The sequence below is a fragment of the Manis javanica genome, chromosome 11, assembly GCF_040802235.1.
Source record: "Manis javanica isolate MJ-LG chromosome 11, MJ_LKY, whole genome shotgun sequence".
NCBI lineage: Eukaryota > Metazoa > Chordata > Mammalia > Pholidota > Manidae > Manis > Manis javanica.
Genome location: NC_133166.1, coordinates 90,952,369 through 90,973,222, shown reverse-complemented (window position 1 = coordinate 90,973,222; position 20,854 = coordinate 90,952,369). Strand labels below are relative to the sequence as shown.

Below are 20,854 nucleotides of genomic sequence, written 5' to 3'. Positions count from 1 at the left end.
AGCAAAAGTTTGAGTACCTATTAAAAAGCATTATGCTATACGCTAGAGACAAAGAAGCCCATGGGAAAAAGAACACCAACCTCCCTGGGTCCTCGGTACTGCATGCTTTTTCCCAGAAGCTGAGCTAAGTCATCTTCTCTGCCCTGTCTTCAGCACACTTGCGGTGCCTTTCTATATAACAGGCACTCAAAAGAAATATTGGTTAGGTGAATGAATTAAGAAATCAATAAATTCAGCTTGTTCTCAATGAACTCACGCTAATGGGGGGAGCAAAAAACAGTACAAGCAAGATACAGCACCCCTTACATCACAAGAATGCAAAATGTTTACTGATTTTTAGAAATGAATGAAGGTATGAACATCGAACAACATAATGCAAATGCTGTGGAGGGGCAGGAGGAATTCAGAATCAGCAAAATCTTCCTGAAAGACTTGACATTTGCCAGTTCTGAAGGACAATGAGAAGGTAGCCAAATAAACAAACCAAAAGTAAGGAATCAAGAACAGATGTGTGAACACGTTTACTATGACTAGAACTAATGGCAGAATTCCTGTCACACAATGAACTAGGACTCCTTAGATATGAATACTGCTGATTCTATTAATTAAGCCAGAAACCCAGTTCCTTTCTTCAGCATTTGTATTACCCTATTTGCTTAATATGAATTGCTCTCAATCCTTCAGATCCTATAGCCTTCAATCCTCAATCCTACAGCCTTCAGATGTAATTTTCATTTTTAAATCTAAAGTCAGGATTGACTAATTCTAACAAGTTCTCTATCATCTAACCAAAGAATCTCGGGGTTGGTAGGAATCTAAAAGGTCACCAGATAAATAAATGTTCTGGGAAGCCATGTATCTTGTTCAGCTATGATCTGATATTCTTTGCAGTCACTTGGAGTTTCTACCCTTTCTTATGGTACTTCATATCTGGTCTCAGAGTGTATCTGTTGATGTACACATGCTTGTTCATCTGCTAGACTCCACGTCCTTTATTGAGAACCCACATTCTTCTTTATTGCTTATTCCTTTGGTGCTCAATTATCGAAGGCTCTGCATAAAATCATTGTTTAATCCAATCCCATCAGCTCTCAAAGTTCCTGTCGAGTCCCCACTCCCTCCCCCAACCCCGTCTGCTTGTTCTGGGCACAGCCTTAAGGTTACTTTCAATAAAGATGAGTGTTACACCTTTCCTAAAATCCACAGTCAGAGCTTCCTTCCTGTTTTTAATGCCAACGATGCCACATTACTTCTTTTTGCACCTCCATTTCTACTTCATGGATTAGGGATTACTACTCCAAAGATTTAAAACAAATGGAACAAGTTGCAAATAAACCATCCCAATTGTAAGCTGAAGAATGTCCGTATCTCAGAAATTGTCAGATGTTTCCCTGCAGATGTTTTAAGCTCAGAATCATCAATGGCCTTTCCCAGTCCATCTTCTGTTCCTTTGACAAGGTTACTGTGCTTGAGACTTCCTGTTTGAGTAACCACACACTTGGGTGTTCAAACCCCTACGTGTCCATTATTCCCCATAAAAGGGACATGAGGAAGTAACCAGGCACTTGAACACAAAATGATGTATGAACAAAAACAGCTGTGTGTTAGCTGGATGGTAAAAAAGACAGCGGGAATCCAGGCACTGCTGTGAATTTCAAAAACAAGGTCTGTTTAGGCAGGCATGGTTAAAAGGCTGCTGATGCAGAGCATCAGTGGCCCATTTCATAACTGAAAATCACTGGAGATGTGACTAAGTCTGTTTTGAGTTACTTCCAGTCTCACCCCGATACCATCGTTCCCAACAGTCTCCCTCATGGGAACAAAGTTGCCTCTACTTTTTTCTCACAAAAATGGCAACACCCACTCAAAAGTTTTCACAAAAAGATTTAATCTTTATTTCCCAATCCAAAAAGCAAAACTCCCGCCCCCCCCAAGGGACTTCCTCAAGGAACGCACAAATATCTACATACACACACGTGCGAACACACAAAAAGCAGCACAGGAAACATGCCTATGTTCTCCAAGCATCTGGAAGGAATATTAATTTCCAGAATCAGTCCATCTTTTGATAACCTGGATTCACCACCCATGCAGGTCTTGTGCCAGGGTACAAGCTTTAAAATGGTCATAGGTTTAAAACCAAAACTAATTATTAGGGTGGCCACAAAACCAAATGATCCCCAATCTACCAGGAATTGATGCTAACTTATTTCTTGGTATGTTGCAAAAATGCTGAAAACAGCAGGAAATAAACCAGCTTGAGCCTCTAAAGCAATCCTGATAAAGTAAACAAAGTTTATTACAGCTGTATTACAGATGTCCCCATAAACTTTCATAATCTGTAGTTGAGTTCTAAGAATTTAGTCTTCAATGGATTTTCTATCCCATGAATTTATCTAAAATACTCACTATAAATTCAAAACTCTATATACAGCCACTCTAAAGGTTAATCCTAGACACCCCACAGAATATGACCTTTATCTTATAAAGAGGCAATCAAATGACGAAAGCAATTAAAGTGTACAGTTGCTCCTCTGGTTTCCAATTCACTCCCCGCCCCCTATCTTTGACAATCTTCACTTTAGCCCTTGTTTGTTCCCACCTCCAAAAAGAATACATACTTTCAATGAAAATTCAAGGATGCTCATCAACCAGATCATGATTTGTCCTATCAGAATAAGGGCCACAGTGGGCACGAGCCACTGGGGGAGAAATGGCAGCATGCAGCATAGGTATGCCGGTAAACTGCTAAATCAAGGCAACTGCACTTAACTTCTTTGGTATAAGATTAAATAAAACCAGGACCCATCCCTTAAAATTGACCTATTTACAGCTTAAACTTTCCTAAGTTTTTTTCCAACTCTAAAATTCATTATTTTATTATTGTAGTAAGCCACATATTTAAAAACCCATTGGATGCCAACTTTCCAGAAAACTAAAGGTCGAATGCAAGGGATAGACAGGGTCAGAAAACAAAATCCCTATCTGGAATTCATCATTTTACATCAACCAAGTTACTATTACTTGTTCCTTACTAGCTTTTGATTAGAAGATGATTTGGGGCTTTGAGAACATGTGGGCAGACCACTGCTGCCTCTATCAGGATTTGTGCTGCCAGAGCAGGGGAACACCACTTCCCAGCCCCTGGCAGTGAAAAGAAAGCTCAATGAAGGCTGTTTAACTCATTTTCATCAACTCATTATCAACTTTTCAAAAACTGTGAAGTTCTTCTCTTGGAAATGGCTAGGATCCTCCTTTCATTCTCTTTGCAGAAAGTTGATGGAAAAACCGTGAGAAAATAATTATGCTTATATTTTACTAACCTGAAAAAGGAGGTATAGGAGGGGGCAAATTTAAGCCCAACACTCCGCCCTGGAATGCAGGAATGGTGGGATCCCAGTGGGGTCCCACCCAACCTCCCTATTAGAAAGGAAACTGAGCACATGCATTTAAAATGCAGCAGTCAGTAGGATGTAATGAAGTAATCACACGAAGCACTCACGTAAGAAATAGTGAGCGCTGAGCAGGTCTGTAGAGAAAGCAGAAAAAGCAGGCCTGTGATTCAGTAACATTTAAAATTTAACCAATCAATTGACACCTATTCAAAAAAAAAGCAATCCTAGAATGTGGAGTTCTATAAGTAGAAATAATACATAGTGGGGGAGCAGGACAAAATACAAAATCTAAGTGGGAACTGTGACCCCATCTTCAGAGATAAAGCAAAAATCAACTTTTAAGGTATCTACAAGTCCCCTGATTGAAAGCCAGTGATGATCTAGGGAAACTAAGGAGATATAGATTGAAATATGTATACACAGCTAAGATACATGAGATAGAGATACAGATTTGCATATTAATACACAGAAATAAAGGTGAAGGGAGTCACTTCTGAGCTTGAAGTATGAAAATGGTGACAAAGAAATCTCCTAGGACCACAGCAGTTATCTATCAGTCAATAAGAGGTGGTTAGACCTATACCCTTAGCAAACTTAAAGAACAAAGCAGCCACCAGGTAAGAGAATTTACTTGGAGCAGAGGGGAAACAAAATACAACCTGGAGATGGACCTGGAAGGCTTATCTTTGAGGATGTCAGATAAAGTAAGCAACTGAACTAAACTCAGCAATTCTCAACAAACAGAAAAGACTCATGGATAAAGTAGCAAGGAGATAAGGTAGCATTCTCCTGACCACCTTTAGGAAATAGGGTATGTGGTATACTTTTCCTATCAGTAAACACTGACAAAACCCAGGATCTCATTCTAAGATTCAATAAATTCCTTAGAAACTCCTAGAAGCATTAACAGCTAAATACTATAAAACTAGTGTAAGTACCCAACCCTAAAATTCTCCCATTGCCAATAATCCTCTATTCTTCACAAGTTAAGTACATAGCCCTTTTTAAAAACAACCCAAATCCTGAGCTCCTCAAGCAGAGGTCTGTCAGAGAAACCAGGTTTGGTTCTTTGGTTTGGTATTCTTTCATTTCACCCCTCTCCCCCACCCCCCGCCGTTACACATCTTTCTACAGTTCTCTGTCACTAACCAGGTCTGTTTGAACACATTAGAGCAACAGGAGTGTAATCTATCCACAGCAGGTCTGGATCCCAACCTAAACTCAGCCTGTTTGACTCACAGAAGTCAACAGTCACTTTACATTATACTCCTGAGGAGGTAACAATAGTTTCCAAGACTGTTTTAAGGATTTAAAGAGGTAATGAGGAGACACTCAATGAAAGATCATTTATTTTCTTTTGTCACCTAGTCTTCAAGATCCTCATCTCCCCAGAACTCAACCCACATGTCTCTACTACTCCATGAAAAATAAACAATGCTTTCACCACTATCTGGTTGCTTTTAGATCTTTATTCAAACAAGTCACCCTTCCTGGAAAGTTCTCCATCCATGTCTACTACTTTTCTTCAAGGCCCAAGAAGCTTTTCCCGGCAACTTCAGTCCACACTCTTTCAAGTACTTTGCAGGTATTCCCTCTGCCCTTTGAAGTTTCAACTGAATTCTTTTTACTGTGCTTATATTCTCCCACTGATTTCCTGTACATGAAGTTTTTGTCTCACCTCCTGTATTACAAATTACTTGAGGATAAAGAAAATGTTTCAACATCCATTGTTACCCAAACATCTCATATTACACATGGCCATAAATGAAGAATTTTCTCACCAGCTAACTTACTTATATAAGACCTTTGTCCACTACTTGGAATCACAATCCAATAAGCTTGTTTCATTTTGAGTGGGTAGATCTTCATTAACTTCTCTAAGAAAGCCACACAATTCAAGCTTCTGACTTATTTCTAAAACATTCAGTGAGTGGAAGCTACTACTAGAAAGGAGAGCTGCTACCTGCCAAAGGAAAGAAGATGGGGGCTTCGTATTATATTACAAGTAATTTGTGGAACAATTAGTTTCTATCTTAGAAATAACAACATAACATGTTATATAAAATGGAGACACTGTAACCACCGCACACAGTCATGCAGAGACATTCCTAGAGAATTCTTTAACAAAAGCAGCAAAGATAGCAAACTTACCATTTTATCACTTCAAACCACAAAGCATCAACCCAAACCATTACCTGCTTAAAGGCCAGAGAGAAGAGCAAAGAGAACAGCTCTTCTGGCATACTTCCTCACACTCCACTTCTAAGCCTCAGATTCTATGTTCTCCTATTTTAAGCCAAAATCATACCCAAAACAAAGCACCTATGTATTATTTTGTATTGTAAACTGGTTGAAAATTTCCTTGTTTCTTTTTTATTTGAGGAATAATTTGCAGACAATGAAGTGCACAAATATTAAATGTACAGCTCTGATTTTGTTCACATGTATACATCTATGTAACCCCCACCCCTCCCCACGCAAGTCAAGCTAGGGAACATAAAGTCAGAACCATGAAGGAGGAAGGAAAAAAAAAGACTGATGATTAACCATGTCTCTGAAAACACTGACACTACTGAGGTGCCTACCTCTGTAGTCACTGCCACGGGAAATCTGATTAGCAGAAACCTCCACATACACTGTGATTTATCATCATGAAACAAAATTCATTGAGTCCCTAGCTCTACACAAGACCAAGAAATACAAAAACAGAATTGTGAAGAAGGCTAGTTCTAGATTAATATTTCCAAGAACTTTCAAAACAAAAAGATAAAATAACCAAAAATCCTAAGATAAAAAAATCCAAAAAAAGATGATATAACAAAAATCTAATGCTGCCTTCAATATGACAGGAAGCAGCCACACTGTGGGAAACAAAGGGTAAAAGAAAGCAGCTGAAACTTGAAATGGACCAAAGACCTGAATGTAAGTCATGAAACCATAAAACTCTTGGAAGACAACATAGGCAAAAATCTCCTGAATATAAACATGAGCAACTTCTTCCGGAACTCATCTCCTCAAGAAAGGGAAACAAAAGCAAAAATGAACACATTGGACTACATCAAACTAAAAAGCTCCTGTATGGCAAAGGACACCAACAATAGAACAAAAAGGCATCCTACAGTATGGGAGAATATATTTGTAAATGACATATCCGACAAGGGGTTAACACCCAAAATATATAAAGAACTCACATACCTCAACACCCAAAAAGCAAATAACCCAATTAAAAAATGTGCGGAGGATACGAACAGACAATTCTCCAAAGAAGAAATTCAGATGGCCAACAGGCACATGAAAAGATGCTCCACATCACTAATTATCAGGGAAATGAAAATTAAAACCACAAGATATCACCTCACACCAGTTAGGATAGACAGCATTGAAAAGACTAAGAACAACAAATGCTGGCAAGGATGCGGAGAAAGGGGAATGCTCCTACACTGATGGTGGGAATATAAGCTAGTTCAAACACTGTGGAAAGCAATATGGAGGTTCCTCAAAAAACTAAAAATAGAAATACCATTTGACCTGGGAATTCCACTCCTAGGAATTTACCCAAAGAATACAACTTCTCTGATTCAAAAAGACATATGCACCCCTATGTTTATCGCAGCACTATTTACAATAGCCAAGATATGGAAGCAACCTTAGTGTCCATCAGCAGATGATTGAATAAAGAAGATGTGGTACATACACACAATGGAATACTATTCAGCCATAAGAAACAAACAAATCCTACCATTTGCAACAACATGGATGGAGCTGGAGGATATTATACTCAGTGAAACAAGCCAGGGGGAGAAAGACAGTGTCAAATGATTTCCCTCATTTGTGAAGTATAACAATGAAGCAAAACTGAAGAAACAAAACAGCAGCAGACTCACAGACTCCAAGAAGGGACTAGCAGTTACCAAAGGGGAGGGGGGTGAGGGAGGGCAGGTGGGGAGGGAGGGAGAAGAGGATTGAGGGGTATTATGTTTAGTACACATGGTGTTGAGGGGTCACGGGGAAGACAGTGTAGCACAGAGAAGGCAAATAGTGATCTGTGGCATCTTACTACACTGACGGACAGTGACTGCAATGGGGTATGGGGGGGACTTGATAATATGGGTGAATGTAGTAACCACATTGTTTTTTCATGTGAAACCTTCATAAGAGTGTGTATCAATAATACCTTAATTAAAAAAAGAAAGCAGCTGAGGGAATATAACTTCTGAAGTTTTAAGAGAAATCATGTAAATCCCCCAATTCATTCCCAGCCTTGCCACAAGAGATCTGAGAGCACCATTGTCTAAGAAAGAGATAAGTCTGCTTTATTTTATTTCATGAATATGTAGCTTCACAGGGCACCAGTTATTGTAGGCTGACCCCCTGCCCATGCAAAGAAAAGCAGATGTACGTAATTAGCGTCACCACAATCTGGCACAGTCCAGGGACATTTCTATAAATGAGTTTTCTGGTAACTGGCTTTGGCCAGCTATCATTTTTAGGCCCAAATGAGCAAACATCTTACTTTACCATTTTACAAGAAAGGAGATGATTGCAAAATCCCAGCAAGGCCCTCTGACAAATATTAAGAGCTACTCAGGCAAGGTAATAGACCCAGCACAGTCATCTTTACTCTTTGAAACCAACAATAAAAGACAAGGGACAGATTAATCTCCTATTTTCAAAATCTTCTCAGCAAATTTGGGTAGTAAAAATGAACAAACAGCTCTGCTCTAAATTCTGATGATTTTCCCTAAAACTCAAACAGAACAGTAGAGCTATCCATTAAGTACAGCTGGAAACAAGAACAAGCAGCATCTGTTGGTTCTGCTGTTAACTGTAGACAATAAATAAGTACTGTTCATCCGCATAACCACTTTAATGTAGTTCTTCACTATCCTGCAGAGAAGTCATACTTTATGCCTGTCTTCTAACTGTACTCCTAATGAATTAAATAAACTAAAAACAATGCCATACACAATAAGGAAATAAGATTATTTCATTATATCCTTTTCCTCTAACTGCTTAATAATACCCTTTAAGAGTCTACTTCAACAACAGACATGTGAATATGTATTTCACAATAAAATTTCTGTTCATTTCTAAAGAAAAAACACTTGTTATTAAAACTTCAGAAATACATATTCACACATGAGATTCAAATCTGATCAGATAGTTTACTCAAAATATTTGACTTCAAATCTTATAGAGGTCTAATTTTTACCCATAAAAGGACAGTCACAGATCTTTCAATTCTGTATCATTTCCAAATCTAACTTAGGACTTTGTTTTAAAGCTACAGAAATAAAACAACCATGCACTACATTTAATATTAGCTATTACAGTGACATGCATCTCAAAAAAATTGAGATAAAGCACTGACAGAAATAAGCTCAACAAAACCAGAGGAACAAAACAGCAGCAGACTCAGAGTCCAAGAAGGGACTACTTGTTACCAAAGAGAAAGGGGGTAGGAAGGGTGGGTGTCAAGGGAGGGAGGGAGAAAGGGATTAAGGGGTATTATGATTAGCACACACAACATAGGGGGAGCACAGGGAAGGCAGTATAACACAGAAAAGACAAGTAGTGACTCTATGGCATCTAACTACACTGATGGACAGTGACTGCAACGAGGCGTGGTGGGGGGACTTGACAATATGGGTGAATGTAGTAGCCACAACGCTGCCATGTGAAACCTTCATAAGATTGTATATCAATGATCCCTTTAAAAAAAAAAAGAAAAAGCATATAAGAAATAAAAATAAGCTCAAAAGTATTGCTGAGAATTTAAATTAATGTGCAGTGTTTGGGGGCTTCTTATAATTCAGGCATTCACTTACTAGTTCTACATGTATTATTGAACACTAGGGCCATAGGTGTTGCTAAGCACTGAAGACACAAAGTCCCCATCCAAATGGTAAGTTAAGTGAATGCCCTTTGTGCCTGTATCTTCCACTTAGAACTTATTATATGACACTGAATATATTGGTCTAGAGCAGAGGTCTGGCTATAGAGGAACAGACAGTAAATGCTTTAGGCTTTGTGCGACAGGACATACAAAGTCTGCTGCAATTACTTAACTCTGCCTTTGTAGTGCAAAAGCAGCCATGGACAATACACTAATAAAGGAACTTGACTGTGTTCCATAGAACTTTATGGATACTAAAATTTGAATTTCATAAAATTTTCATGTCACAAAATATTATTCTTGATTTCCAAATCAATTAAACATATAAAAACTATTCTTTGCTCATGGCGCATACAAAAACAGGTAGCAGCCCTGGGCTGGATGTGGCTAGCTGGCCATTATTCGCCTAGACACCCCAGTCTAGAGACCGAGGTCTCCACATCTAGGCCACAAGGTCCTAGGCAAATGCCTACGTGCAATGTCCTATCAATCACTACACATCAAGGAACTTGTATGGGGCTGAGTCATAGTAAGCAATTAACTAATATTGGTTACATTGAAGTGAACTAAAATAAGTCCCTAACCCTGAATTCAAAGACCTTGTGGTCCAGAAATATAGACAAGTAAGTAAAGAAACACACAATAGCAAGTAGTAGATACCTACAGGGTGGTGTGAATGGGACGCCTAATCCAGGCAGGGAAGTAAGATGGAAAGGAGGGAGACTGGGGAAGGAATGCTGAAGGTGCTAACACATGGGAGAAGGGTTCCAAACCAAAGCAGCCTTAGGAGCATGTAAAATGCAAAAGATAAGCTTAGAGGTTAAATATATCCAAATTCTAAGCCTTGTAAACCATGCCAAGGAGTCTGGACTTTATCCTAAATGAGGAACCACTGCAAAATATTGAGCTGGGAAATGATATCAGATTTGCATTTTAGAACCATGACTCACTCCAAAGTATGGATGCCTGAATAAGGGGGCAAAACTGTAGGTAGGAAGCCTACCAGATATTTAGGAAGCTGTTGCAGTAATTCTGGTAAAATTCAAGGCAGAAAGAGATAAGAATTCAAGAGACACAGCAGCTAGATACAGGAGGTAAAAGTGGAATCTTGGGCAGATTGTAGCAAAAATGGGTGGGGAAAAAAGGGATGAAGTTACAGCTATCTAGAACTGACCCACCTCCCAGCAACGCATCCTATCTGCTCACCAAACAGCATGGTTTTCTTTCATGGGAGACTTGGCAAAACAGTGGTCGAGAGCCTCAGGGCTTAACAGTAGTGCCCTTCACTGAGACACAACTTTGACTGGAGTAAGACAATGAGGAATCAATTTAGTTTTGCACATGACCTCTAGATATCCCAAACTGACCATGTCCAACAAGTCTGGAAGAAGGTCTGGAAGAAGAGCTGGCCCGGAGACTCAAACTGAGAATTTAACAGTTTGCAAACAGTAAATGCCTTGAGATTAGAGTTCATTCATTCAGAGACAGTGAATGGCATGAAAAAGAATGAAATCCAGAAATATAAGTAAAAAGAACAGAAGGAAAAGGAGGAAAACCAAGGGAGTCTGGTATCTTTCAGTATTTCCATGAACTTGTATTTTAAAGTTGCCCTGGAATAAACTAGTCATTCTGCTGAGACAGGTGTTAGAGGAACTAAGAGTTGAGGGGCTGGCTAGTGAGTGCATTAATCAAGGAGTCAAAAAAAACCTACCTCCATCATGACTTTTGGCCAATCACCACCTCAGGATTCTTTTGTTTTCAAAGAGTTGTGAAAATCTAAATAGTGATAAACTGGAGGCTTTATAAACTGTAAAATATTTTAAAGCACTCTTGATTTCTTATTGACAACTGAGTATGAAAATTCCATCTAAAGAGTACAGGCTTCTGAAGACAGGACCTTCAATCTTCTACACCTTTCTTTTAAGTACTGAGCTATGCATTTAGTAGGTATTTAAAAACATTTGCAGAACATTTGGCAGTAATATGAGAATGTTACATAGGGGGAAGGAGTGCATAACAAAACTTCCTAAAAGGATTTAGAATTAAATTAGTCACTTTATCTCTCTCATCAATGTGGCCAATGATAAAATAATGGAGAGGTGTCTTACAGTTCCAACTTCTCTCCTTATGTGTACATTCTTTTTCTGAATGCTTTAGAAACAAGGGGAAGGTATTTACAGAAAAAGCAGTGAATTGTAGAAGAAAACAGCAACTTTGTAAAACTGTGCCATTAGAGAATAGCTCCTTAACTTCTCAAGTTGAAACCTGCAAAATGTAAATCAGGACTTTGAGAGACAAACTAAAATAGTGTCCCCTCAGGGTACACAAATACCACAGTGAAGTCACCAGAGCGAACCATTCCCTGACAGTCAGAACCTACCTTGTGAAGATTTTCCAGGGGAAAAAAATTGCTGTTTGTTTCACGTTAAATATAGATTAAAGAGGATCAAACAAAATAAAATGTATTATCCTTACATAGCAATTATTCTGATTTAGATACACAAGGAAGATATTTAAATATAGCTTTAAAAAGCACCACTTAATCACTATTTGTTCCTACAGCTCATAAGAAGCTTGGAAACAAATCTGGTTTTGGTGTAAATTTTAGGAGTTCCATAAACTTTGACTGAGTTGCTTTTACAAGCAAAGAGGGAAAAGCTACCTTCCTCCAGGATGGAGACCCAGTCTGCCAAGTTTCCATCCACAATGACTATCAAGTTAATTAAAAGGGCTGTTTAACAGAAGGCAAATCCTTAGCTACATTGCAATCAACTACCCCACTGATACTAATAAAACTTATTATGACTTATTATAAAACAAAAGCCAAACTTTTAAATAGCATTTGAACAACCCATACAAAAATTAAGCCAGAAGAAGATCCAGAAGTTGAGGGCGAAATAAGAAAGCCCTTTTTTTAGAAAAGGGCGGCTGACTGAGATTCTCTCCACAACAGGCAGAAAATGCAATTCTGGTTCCCACAGCAACTTTAACTGATTTTATCTGAGGATACACTGTACCCTGCACCCTGGATTACTGTATATGGTACTTAGGACATGGCTGCTTTCAGAACCAATGCTGGTTTTCCTGGCTTTTGTACAAGTGATAATGGTACAATGATCTAATCTGTACATACCAACTGTACATGCCTCACCCTGCCCCATAAAAGGTAGTTTAAACAAAAAGGCAATTTTATACATACATGCATATGCATTAAAAGTTTGTGAAAGATTACATAAGGAATTGTGAACAGTGGTCTCTAGGGCAACTTAGCAACTAAAGATGAGATTTAATTAACCATATCATGCTTTATTTTTACAATAAAAAATGAGTTATGATCAGTGCCAAATACATATTTTTCTTGTGACTACTTAAAGTGTGATCTCATTTTGCCTATTTCACTGTATTTAAAGTTCAACATCAGAAGGAGGGCTTAGGAATGTGGTGGCTAGACCTAATTCTTTCACACTGCTCACTTCAAGTTTCACATGCTCTGTAAGGGCAATATGCATCGCTTGTTTAAGGGTATGTGAAATTTGAACGGGGTGGGAGTTTTAGTAGATGCACAAACAGTCATGGTACTTGAATTCATGGGAAATAGGTAGAGCCCATGGAGTAACTGGAATTAGGGAGAGAATATGCTGAACATCAAAACAGAGAGTGATACATAAAGCCCTGCCTATTTGCTATAAATCATATAGATCCTAACAGGCACATATACATATACATCTTTGTCATGAAAAAAAGCAGGAGTGGGCAGGGTGGGCAGAGAAGAGACAGAGATTGAAACATTAAGACATTAACCCCATTACACACCAATCTCCCTCCCCTCCCCCATGTTCTCTACAACAGTTTCCTCCAAGACATCATTTATGATCCAAGGACAACTAGCAAGTTTTAAGAAATTGTCTACCTAAAAAGTTTAAAGTAAATGTTTTTACAGTTAATCAGAACACTCAATGTATTAAAATATTTTTAATTTTAAATAATTTTTTAAGCCCATAGTTTTATGAACTTCAAAAATACTTTGAATTCAAAATATTCCAGAAATATTATGAATACCAAAAATATTACCAAAAACTGAAAGAATTTTTTAGGAAAACGGGCAAGTATACATTATTTTAGAGTAAAAAGTCATGATAGAGGGCTGACAGGTGAAATCCAAGATCTCTTTTGACCTTTCAATCACCATGACCCAAAGTTAATATATCTGCCTCCCAGTAGTAGCCACCTCACTTGACTGATACTGACTTACCTACTACATTATCTTTGTAACAGAGAAGTAATCACTGAGTAATCTACCGCCTCTACAGTATCTGAAATAACCTTTTACTACATAGTGCCCACAGCTGAAAACTCAGAGGGCCAAGATTGACAGCCCCACCTTTACCTACATAGGAGATTCTTGATTAGAAATTTTCAGATGTATCTCAGGCACTTTGAGACACCAAGGCAAAGCCTTTACTCTGAAACTTTAAATATTTAAAAATAGGGAAACAACAAGGCTTCATGGGCATTCAAAATTTAATACAGCAACTTTAATAAGTCAAAATTTAAACAAAAATAGTTGGATATAAATTTCAAAAATACAACGGCCAAGTTAAAAATATAACACTTAGGAGAAAATAGCTGAAGAGCACCCCCAAAATTCTTAGGAGATACTAGGTAGGGTCTCTTGCATGTCTGTAGGAAAACACCTGTTCCTTTGCTAGTTCTATACATTTCCAGTAACTCTGAAAAACTGAACTCAGTACAGTTTACTTCATTCACCTCTGAAAACAGGTGCCTCAGAGTTTCACTTTATGAACTTGTTTTCAAAGTTTCATCTTCTAATGATGTCTACAAATAAAATGGTATTAACTACAAAGATGCTAAATACTGCTTTTCTAAAACAACTCCATACACAGTGATTTAACTGTACTTTTCAAAGCACTTCTTGTAAATCCTGTACTTTCTCTGGAATCTTGACACATAAAGTTTAGTGTACCAGAAAGCAGTGGAAAGAAAAATAAAACCATGACCAATAGAACAATTTGCTTATGAAATGTTCCGTTTAAAGTCCCCCAAACAACGTTATTAGCCTTGTAGAATTATCCTGCTTTAGCAGAAGAATAGCTTGGGTGCTCTGCGCTCACTGGAAGTTCATTATTACCAGCAAAATCAAGTCTATCAATGCAGTGGGGATTGAAGCTCTACAAATCAAATGCTAGTTTCTCACACATGCTGCTCTGTTAAACACAATAATGAATCACTTTGCTTGCTTGTATATTTCCATGATGAAGAAAAATTCACCTAAATCAAATACGCTTTCTGATACCGTAGGATAAATATGTCCATTCATCCACCACCCAGCAGTGTTTTCCATATACTCCTTTCTTAATCTCTAAAAGGTCACTGTACGTGTATCTACACTTGATTTGAATCAAAGTAAAAGGAAAGACAGTAAGGAGAGCCTTTTCACCCGGGGACAAAACTGTGCCCAGCAATTAGAGTGAGTGCAGACACTTCCTTTTGTTTTCCCAGGATTAGCAGTGAATAGCTTTGCTGCCCTTCATTAAGTCTGAACAACCCTAAAGAACAATAACGGTGAATTACTACGTTAATTACACAGAGGCAAAGCGACAGGGGAAGGCAACAGTTCCCCTCAAATTCCCTTAACTTAGACCCTTTACTCTCTAGCTTATTCAACAGAGGAAACAACAATCACCCTCAACCCTGGAGAAACAGATATTTAAACAAGGTAAAAGTGCTTAAGGTGGACCTGCTTGTCTCTGATTCAAGCAAGAAGGCATGGTGATGGCCCTGTTAAAACAGAGAAAATCGAGAATGGGGATTTCTGATTATTGCCTCATTAAAGAGGGACAGAAACAGCTGAAATGGCGAAAATTCAAGGGAGCAAAAATCTAGTTAAATTGGGAAGAATAGGGAAGCAGAAGATGCTGGTGTGAAGTGTCTAGGCCCTCACGGCTGTTAGGTATAGAAGTTGGAGAATTTCTGTGTGGCCCATACTGGAGAGCAGAGAGCCAACACACGGTTGTTCGGGCCCCGCTAGGGCTGGGCCAGGGGTGGAGATGGGCTGTTGGCGAGGACTAGGGGACAGGGCTGTCACCGCTTACCCAGGTGCAGCGTGAGGTTGATGGAGGTGGGGTACTGCACCCCGGCCAGCATGGTCTGACTTTGCCACCAGGTGGTGTCGGCCTGGTTGTTGTAGTCGGTCAGAAAGGTTGCCCCGTGCTGCAGGTGGGGCTGCCCGGCGTCGCACAGGTGACAGGACTTGGTGACGCCGGTCACCCCGGTCTGCACACAGTACTCCTCGGGCGGAGTCCCGCACGTGTTGGTGGCCACCACGGTCACGTTGAAGGCGGCATTGACGAACTCAGGCATGCAGCGCTGCGCCCGCCCGCCCTCATCCGCGCACTCGTCCATGGCTGCCCGGGCGCAGCCGGCCGCAGCTGCAGCCAGCACGACCAGCGCCGGCCACAGCCGGCCCCGGGGCCGCAGCGCCCGCGCGGCCCGCTCACTGTCGCCCATCCCGCCGCCCGCGCGCTGGGCCACGGTAAAAGCAAGGGCGCGTTCCTCTCGCCCAGCGGCGTCCCCCGGAGGCCGCTCGGCGGACTGAGCCTCGGGGCCCAGGGGCCGGACTCTCGGGCGGGCGGTGGCGGCGGCTCACGCTGCACAGGCCGGCCGATGCCCCTGGCGAGGACCGTGCGGCTGCCGGACCACCGCCCGGTGCGGCGCCTCCGTGCCTCCCTCACGAAACCCAGCCACGGCCCGCGGTCCGCGCCGACCCTCGACTTCCGAGCGCGTGCCCGAGCGCGCGCCACCGGGAGGAAGGGGCAGGGGGTGGGGTCGGCAGGGTGGGGTGGGGTGGGGTCTGGCGGAGGAGAAAGCCCGACCCGGCCTCCTCTCAACAGCGACCGCGGTCCCCGGAGCGGATCCCCCGCCCTCCACGCGCTGTGGACTGCGCGTCCGCCCCGGAGACGGCGGGGGCGGTGGCCGCTCGTGCTCGGGCCCGCGGCGCGCGATCCGCGAAGGTGGGGCCTGAGGGGCGCGAGGGGTGGGCGGGGAGCGGGCCTGGGGGGAGGAGAGGGGCTGAGGGGGGAGGGGCGGCGGGGCGGTGCATGCCGGGAGGGAGGGACAGGCTGCCAAGAGCCGGCGCCCTGCAGAAGTTGGACGCTGGGGTCCCCTGGCTCCGCGTCCCCGGAAGACTCCGGACCGGGGATGGCGGAGGGGGCAACCGCAGGGGTCTTAAAGGGCCCGCGGGATGCTTTTGGGTCGCGCTTTGAGTCCCGCGCCACCCTAAGCCGTGGCAACGCCGATCACCTCCCCGCCAGGTGTCAGTCCTAGCGCCCTGCCGGACCGCGCCCTGGGGCCGGGACCGCCCGCAGGCTCCGTGCCCCCCAGCCGGCAGCCGCGGGGAACGCCCCCTGCAGCGCGGCCCAGAGCCGACCCTTTCCCAGGAGAGGTCGGGGTGTCCAGGGGCTGACAACGTCCCCGGAGAATAAAGGGCCTGATCGCAGAGCATCAAAATGGATTTTCTCAACAATTTCCTGCCTCTAAATTAAAATGTAAGCATTCGTTTAACAGGGCCAGGGAAGGAAGTGAAAGGGCTGGGAATGGAATGACATTTTTCCCCTGAGTATGCAAACCTACTGCGAAATTCTTCCACTGTGTTGTTTATGTTCTCCAGCTTGCCTTTAAAAGACTCGAAATTATCTGGATCTGACATCCTCCTTTTCGGGCCTGCTGAGTCACGGAATATTCTCCGTGCCAGAATGACTCAGTTCACAGAATCTGAGCCAGAAGATCATGAGTTTTAGTACGAGATGGAACCTAGGCGCTTACCCAGTGCTGGTACGACAAGCAAAACGAGGAAGGGAGCATGCTGCAAAAGTGGACGGCCTGAGGGTGGAGGTTTTTAATTCTTTGAAGTTCTTAAGCAAAGTGGTTGATCAGGAGACATTTTTTTTTTAACTTCTCAAGATCATAATAGTATAGTGAGAATAATAAGTACCTGGGGGAAAAAAGACACCTGGTTTTGGACTCAGTAGTTCCGTTAAGAGAGGGAAGGCGGGGATCTGAAAAAGTGTGTTGCTATGGTTGGGATTAGTGTTAACTCTAGGAGGACCTTAAGGATAATAGTCTGGTTGGCGGGGGGGAAAGGGTCTAGGGGACTTGTCAATATGCTGAGCTTGCTTAGCAAGTCTGTGAATCACTTAGATTGTTCATTTATCTGATGAGATGGGTGGAAATGATGCATGACTAAAAGAGTCTCAAACTCCTCAGCCTTTGGCACCTCCTCTTTGGGAAAAGAAAGTTGTGGAGTTGTTGGTACCAATGTTTTAATTATTTTATATTTGAGTCCAAACAAAGTACAGTTGAACCTGAAACAACATGGGTTCGAACTGTGCAGGTCCATTTATACAAGGATTTCTTTCAGTAAATATATTAGAAAGTTTTTTGAAAATTTGCAACAATTTGAAAGAACATTTTATTTTCCCTAGCTTTTTTTTTTTTGTCACTTTTCTAACTTCCCTAGCTTACTTTTAAGAATACAATGTATAATATACATACACAAAATATGTGTTAATTGACTTTATGTTACCAGTAAGGCTTCCGGTCTGCAGTAGGCTATTAGCAGTTAAGTTTTTGAGGGACTCAAAAGTTATAGGTGAATTTTTGACTGAGGTGAGGTGGATGCCCCTAACCTCCACGTTGTTCAAGGGCCAAGTGTATATTCATTTATACCTAGAGGGGCTGATTCTGTCCTTGATTGTACTTGAGAACAAACAAGGGCATATAGGACAAAGATAAGGATATTAGTTGTAAATAAAGCTACACATATTTTTGATAAACATATTTAAGTAAATATATCAATGCATTTGCCTTACACATTTTCAATATTTTATTAGATGTTGGCAAATCAAACAGTGGTGTCCTTTTGTTTTCCACCAAGTCAAAGACCTCAAAGGCAGCAAAATCAACATACATATTACCTTTGTCATTCCTCCTCTTGGGGTTCTAATGTCCAAGGGTAACTTAAAGCTATTATGCTTATCTTACCCATGATTTCATGACCAGAACCTCATCTGGTATTTGTAAAGCCCATAAAGAGATTTTGAATTAATTTCTAAATTTTGTTGCTCATGTGAATGTGTTTCGGTGTATGGATAAAATGAGAGTTCCTGTGGCCAGGATTCTCACCTGGCAGTGGCTGACTAGCTCACTGCACACCTGTGGGCAATACATGGCTGTTGACTCTATAAAAAGAGCTCTGCCCAGTGCTCTGGACACAACATGGTGGCACAGCTGCAAGGCTGCAGGAGAGCAGAGCAGAGGACGGAGGCCCAGAGGATGGCTGTGCGGGACGGCTGGGCAGACAGAGAGGCCCAGAGGCAGAGACCAACATGCTGTATGCAGACTCGCTCTGAGTGACAAGATTTTAGTGACTGACCTGCTACCTGGAAATAAAGTTGGGTATAACCCTTCACCCCAAGAACGTTTTGCTGTCATTTTCTTTGGTCACACTGAATCCATAGTGAACTTGCCCGGGGCTGAAACCCATTGGCAAGACACGGTGTCAAGGAAATACCTATTTTGAAGAGGTAAAATTTAACCAGCCAGTGTGCTTGATGATGAAAAATTTTTCTCCATTGTTTGAATTCTATTTCAAAGAAACAAAAAAATTTTAAGACAATTTGGAGAATTTGAATACCTATTAGAAATTTGGTGATGACAAGTATTTTATGTACCTAGAGATGCCACTGTTGACTAAATAGACTTGGTATTAAAAAAAAAAAGTGCAAGTGTGTGCATGAGATTTTCTTTTACTTCAAGTTACCCATTTTTTCAAAAAATTCCAGAGCCCTTTAATATATGTTAACGGTCGGGAACTCCATTATCTAGTAAACAAATGTGTTGATTAGAAGAAAAATGTGAAGGTATGGTAGAAATGGGCCCAAATCCCTCAAAAGACAGTCTTAGTGCCCAATCACCATATCTCTAATGCAGCATGAAAGTAGGATGAGGGGATGTAGTTCTTTATTGTACAAGCAAAAGAGCTCCAAATTTTGTAAAATCCCATTTAGTACTCTAAAGAAAAGAGATATCCCCCTATGAGGATCCATATAAACAATTTCAAGAAAGGATACTGAGCTTCCTTCTTTGGGTCACCTGCAAATCCCTGGGCATCCCCATTCCTAACCAGCTGAACAGAGTAACGTGATTAAGCGGCATTTACCCTCCGCCCCCTTCCCCCGCCCTGGCCCAGAAAACCATGGAGTTTGGGAAAAGCAGAAAGACTGTACTGTTGCTAGAAGAACGCAGGTTACAAGGCAGAAAAAAAAAAACAACATGTCTACTATATCAAGATTGAGGATGTGTGATATAATTAGAAAAATAATTTAAAAGGTTGCACTGACCTCTTAAAACTGCAACTTTGCCTTTTTTAATCCTTTTATAATTACCGGTGTGTTTATTTTCCCATTCCTTAATCTTTCTGACCTCATTTCCCTGTATTCTTCTCAAGCCTAAGTATCACTACTAAATGCTTTTATTTTTTATATTTAGAACACAATCTAAAGATAACCATTACTACTACTAATATGATGATGTTGGCCAATATTTACATTCTCTTTTACACTTTTCAAAATGTAATATCTCTGAAACAGGGGACATTACTATGCAGAGCTGAGGAAACCAAGGCTCAAAGAGATTAAGTAGCCTCTATGGACCAGCAAGCAGTAACGTCAAGTGGGAGCCTGCCCTCTCTGACTCCCTGTCTACAGCTGCTTCCTCTTCTGTTGTATAAAGGTCATGGCAGAGAAGGGGGGAAAGGAAGAGCCATTTCAAACTTCCAAGGATTTTAGATTATCAAATGACAATTAAATTAGGAAAAAATAAATGTGATACTGGAAGAGAATTACAATATCCCTCTTCGAAGTTACACTAATTACACATGACTCTTTGTGTTAGGTTTATAGATCCTGCTTGGGTCCTTCATACAAGTCCAAGCATAATAAGATAGCTTTTGTGGCCATTCGCAGGTAAAGACAGGATTCCTCTAGTATGAGGTAAAGCCCTTCCTTCCATCTAGCCTTATGTACCCAATGTTAGATATCTTTATATTATGGTACTAGGTTAAAAAGGGAGAGAAAAAAAGGACACATCATAATTCATAAAATGTAAACTAGAAGTTTATTTATTACAAAGGCAATAGCAAGGCAAATATTTCCCAAAATAAGGAGCAAAATCCAACCCTTTTCTGACCCAAAATCTTCCCATCAAAGGAACAGAGAACTTAGCATCTCAAAAATTTTTGTTACTCTCCTAACCAGATGTGGACTGCATCCCACTGTAGAGTAAAGAGAGATAATCTTTTACATGTAGATGACATAGTTTTTTGTGAGAACTCAGAACACCCTTAATAAGTTGTTGACCCTCACTGGCTAAACACTGTTAGAAAGAAAGGATACATGTACAGCATGGCAACTATAGTTAAGAATACTATATTGCCTATTTGAAAGTTGCTAAGAGAGTTTATCTTAAAAGTTATCATCACAAGGGA

General features: G+C 41.0%; 1 protein-coding gene and 1 long non-coding RNA gene across 2 annotated transcripts in view; one reads left to right on the top strand and one right to left on the bottom strand.

Moving 5' to 3' along the window:
- Window positions 1-16,193, bottom strand: part of LAMC1 (laminin subunit gamma 1) — a 117,758-nt gene extending 101,565 nt beyond the window's left edge. The window contains exon 1 of the mRNA XM_017680955.3: window positions 15,405-16,193. Coding sequence (XP_017536444.3) covers window positions 15,405-15,819 — 415 coding nt within the window. The 5' untranslated portion in view covers window positions 15,820-16,193. The remainder of the gene's footprint in view (window positions 1-15,404) is intronic.
- Window positions 16,194-16,377: 184 nt separating this feature from the next.
- On the top strand, window positions 16,378-19,094 carry LOC118972916 (uncharacterized). The gene is made up of 2 exons (XR_005062055.2): window positions 16,378-16,856; window positions 16,979-19,094. It is a non-coding gene; the product is annotated as an uncharacterized lncRNA (long non-coding RNA).
- The last annotated feature ends 1,760 nt before the right edge of the window (window positions 19,095-20,854 follow it).